Genomic DNA, 3,545 nt, shown 5'->3' with positions numbered 1-3,545 from the left:
AGGAATTTGCACTGTTAAGTTTTTATATAACTTTAATGCACATAAAAAAAAAAAAAACAGCTGCTTGTTTAAGTGAAAATACTTTGATGGGTTTTTTTGCACAAATAAAGTTGTGGAGTTGTAAAGTATTTTGTCTAGTGTCAATTATATCGTCAGTTACATCGTTATCGCAAATTTTCAAATGTATATCATGATAAATATTTTCGGTCATATCGCCCTGCTCTAAACGACAGTATTGTGCATTTACGGCAGTTACACTTGTTTCTTGGTTGTTGTTTTTTTATAGATTTTTTTTTTTTGGACAGGACAGGAGAGAAGCTTGGAGAAAGACATAACTCAAAAGCGGGCCTCAGCATTAACCTTATAGCATATGCATCACCGTTGCTCAACCCAGTGAGTCAAACCAGCGCCCCACACTCAGATCTATTTAATCATTGTGTGTGTTGCTTTGAAAATGGAAACAGCACAGCTGTGCAGTAATTACAGTGCTCAACTACAGGCTGGCCTACTGACTCATCTGGCTGAAATCCACACCACCTGACCAAAACACTGAATTCAGATCCAGTGTGGAAACCTTATCAAATGTCAATACTGTGTTTTTAACCGAGAACAATATCCTAGAGTGCATTTTGATGCTTGTAAATACTCCACAGCACACCTCTCGACTCTGTGTTTGTGTGACGCAGTGTTTCATCCTAAATTTTCAACTCCAGTGACTTTTTTTGACACGTCACCACTTCCTCTACAGGTATTATCGCAAGTTTGGTTGGTTTAACAAACAAAAAAACAGCCCATGCTATTTGACACACAGCTGGTAATGTCAACAGGGCAAAGAGTTAAAGACAGTGAGCAAATCATAATCAGCCTCAGGGCTTTTTCCACACACAGGTGCTAATGTGTACAAAGACTAGCTGAGAGCGACAGGGAATCTTCTGGACTTGAGCTGATGGATATCAAGATGCAGAGGCTTTTAGAAATACAGGATATCCATTAGACAACACAGAAACAGAAAGCCGTTAGATGTGGGGCCTGATAGCAGAGCTACACAACTGAACAGTCCCATAGTGCCTATATCATCCAAAAAACACTTTTAGTCTGCATCTACTAACATGAAATTTGTTTTTCTGACTCTTTTTGTCCTAAATTGTATGTTTCACACCTTTCCTGCCATCTATGCTAAAACAACATATAATTAAGCTAAAGGGCAATTCTGATTTTTGTTTTAGAGACTTTCTTTAAAACTATGACTTTCAGCAGTTACATACATGCAAACAATACAAATTAAATACCCACCTTTAGGACCCACAACCAACCCAACAACACGATATGGTACCCGCACCTGTACAGTTAAAACGATAAAGGTTAGCTACACACACTTTAAAATACAAAACACAACAGAGAGCCTTATTTATACAATAATTTTGCCTACATACTGACACTAATAACACAGAGTCATCCTAACGGTTGTTCTCAACCCCTGAATGACTTCTTTTTTTTTTTTTCATTTAAAGTCAAGCTTGCTGACCTGAATGGTAGTCCGTCCAGGTAAAGCCGGAGTCCCGAGGCTGGCTCCTGCAGTAAGAGGGCCGGTCCTGTTCCGAGAGGCTCTGATAAGGGAAAAGTGCTCAGCCGCAGACATGATCTCCCTTTTAGCCATGGCCACATCTTCTTTACGCCCCGTCACAACAAAGACTGGCTGTTCCCCCCTCACTGGTGTCTTAATGTAGGTGTTGGTCTTGGCTCGAAGTGCCTTGATCTTACAGCCTGTCACATGGGCAAGTTAAAAAACACATAAGGGAACCACATTAACCTCCACAGATTCAACATTGAACTCTTGAAACTCTGCATCTCCTAATAAACTAATGAACTAATAAAAGATCATGACACAAGCACTACAGCACAGGTCTCCAGTCATTAATGCCACATAAAAGTTGCATAGCTTATAAATTAAATATTCCATTCAGCAGTGGTTGAGAGTCCAGCATCATTACCAGAGCCATTTCCTGTTGTTGTCAACACCGCAGTCTGTGCACCATCCCCCAACTTACTCTCAAACATAATCACACTGCCCCACTAACCGAGTCCAGCCATCTATGTAAAGTTTAGATAAAACAAAGACCACATATAAGGGTCTAAGAACAGCGAGGGGATGTTTAGCTGAAATCATATCGGTTATGTCACGGAGCTAACTATAACCTGCAGCTGATGTGGCAAAAGAATGGTGCCCTCTCCTCCGAGACAAAGCCCAGGCTGGTTTAGCTCAGCAAAACACGGCTACGGGGAGGCTCACTGACAGCATACCCGTGATATAGGCGAGCTACTGCACCGAGGCCACAGAGTGGGTTCCGGAGACCAATAAAACTTTAGCTGTAAACTTTTTTCAGGGTGTTGGGCGAGGGTGTTATTGTTGACCCAGTTTGAAGGGGGAGGAATGCTAAGCTAGTAGCTGACTATGCCACTTTTCTTCGCGACGATTTTTTTTAAAGCTATAACTTAGTTTTATCTCGTTGCTTTTCTGTTCCACGCCTTTAATTAATTAGAAGATAAACTCGCGATTCTTCAAGTTTCTTTATTTTGTCCCTTAATTCGGTCCTGCCTAACTCTCCCCACAAAGTTTAGTCTAAACTCCGTTAGCACCTTAACGTTAGCTCCACAAGCAGTCAAAAAGAAAGCGACTCACCCTGCCTGCCAACGATCTCCGCGACGTGCTCCGAGCTCGGTACGGCCACACACTCGGTTGTGTTTACGCTCTTACGCCGGTTCAACAGTGATGTCTCGGCCTCTCCGTAATCCGGCTCCCCGAACCCGCCGGACGGTAGCATCGTCATGCTGTTAGCCGGCGGGAGAGCGCCGCCGACCGCAGGATCGTCCCGCTCGTCTCCGTTGTACAGCAACACAGTCTCGATGTGCTCCATCCCGGAGCTAGCCGGCCCAGAAAGGAGGTGTTGGTTGCGGTGGTGGGCCTGCGTTAGCAACGAGGAATCGGTTGCAACTAATGGCTCCTCCTCGTCCTCAGCCGCTGCCGTTTTGTTAATTTCGTCTCCCGAGGGCGGACGAGGCAGTGGCAAGGGCTTCAAGTCGAGGACCGTACCGAGGAGGCTGAAATGGGAGACCGAGGAGAGCGGGAGGTGGTGAAAGGGGAGGCTCTCGTCAGCTAGTTCGGGCGTCTGGCTATGAGCGCCGTGCTGCTCGTCAAGGCCCATACCGGCGAAAGCGTGCAGGAGCGGCGGTGGGACCTCGGACTCTCCCTCATCGGCCTCCAGCAAAGACGTACTACTCGGCATGATGCAAGCCTTTTACTGATATTGCCGGTAATCGTTATGAATAATGAATGAAATTTGTTTGATTACAAAAAATAAAAATAAAAAAGCGACCAGCGCCTGTTCGTTGAAATGTGTGGCTTTGTTTTGTCTTTACGGCGCTCCTCTTCTCTTCTTTATTGAGGCGCATTTACAGCTGGCTTTCGATTATTTGGCGCATTACTGCCCCAAGTGGTATGGAGTGAGCGTCGAGCCAATCATTTCAACGTTCAGAAAGGGGGGGGG

General features: G+C 44.8%; 1 protein-coding gene across 1 annotated transcript in view; it reads right to left on the bottom strand.

Annotated features, from left to right (window-relative positions):
• Nucleotides 1-3,453, bottom strand: part of LOC102200881 (RNA-binding protein MEX3B-like) — an 8,822-nt gene extending 5,369 nt beyond the window's left edge. Inside the window, exons 1-3 of the mRNA XM_005722026.1 lie at nucleotides 2,681-3,453; nucleotides 1,526-1,764; nucleotides 1,294-1,339 (exon numbers count right to left, since the gene is read on the bottom strand). Coding sequence (XP_005722083.1) covers nucleotides 1,294-1,339; nucleotides 1,526-1,764; nucleotides 2,681-3,284 — 889 coding nt within the window. The 5' untranslated portion in view covers nucleotides 3,285-3,453. The remainder of the gene's footprint in view (nucleotides 1-1,293; nucleotides 1,340-1,525; nucleotides 1,765-2,680) is intronic.
• Nucleotides 3,454-3,545: the final 92 nt, after the last annotated feature.

The sequence above is a fragment of the Pundamilia nyererei genome, unplaced genomic scaffold, assembly GCF_000239375.1.
Source record: "Pundamilia nyererei isolate P.nyererei 1_Seehausen unplaced genomic scaffold, PunNye1.0 scaffold00006, whole genome shotgun sequence".
Lineage (NCBI taxonomy): Eukaryota > Metazoa > Chordata > Actinopteri > Cichliformes > Cichlidae > Pundamilia > Pundamilia nyererei.
Note: the sequence above shows the minus strand (reverse complement) of the source record. Positions and strands in the feature narration are given on the sequence as shown.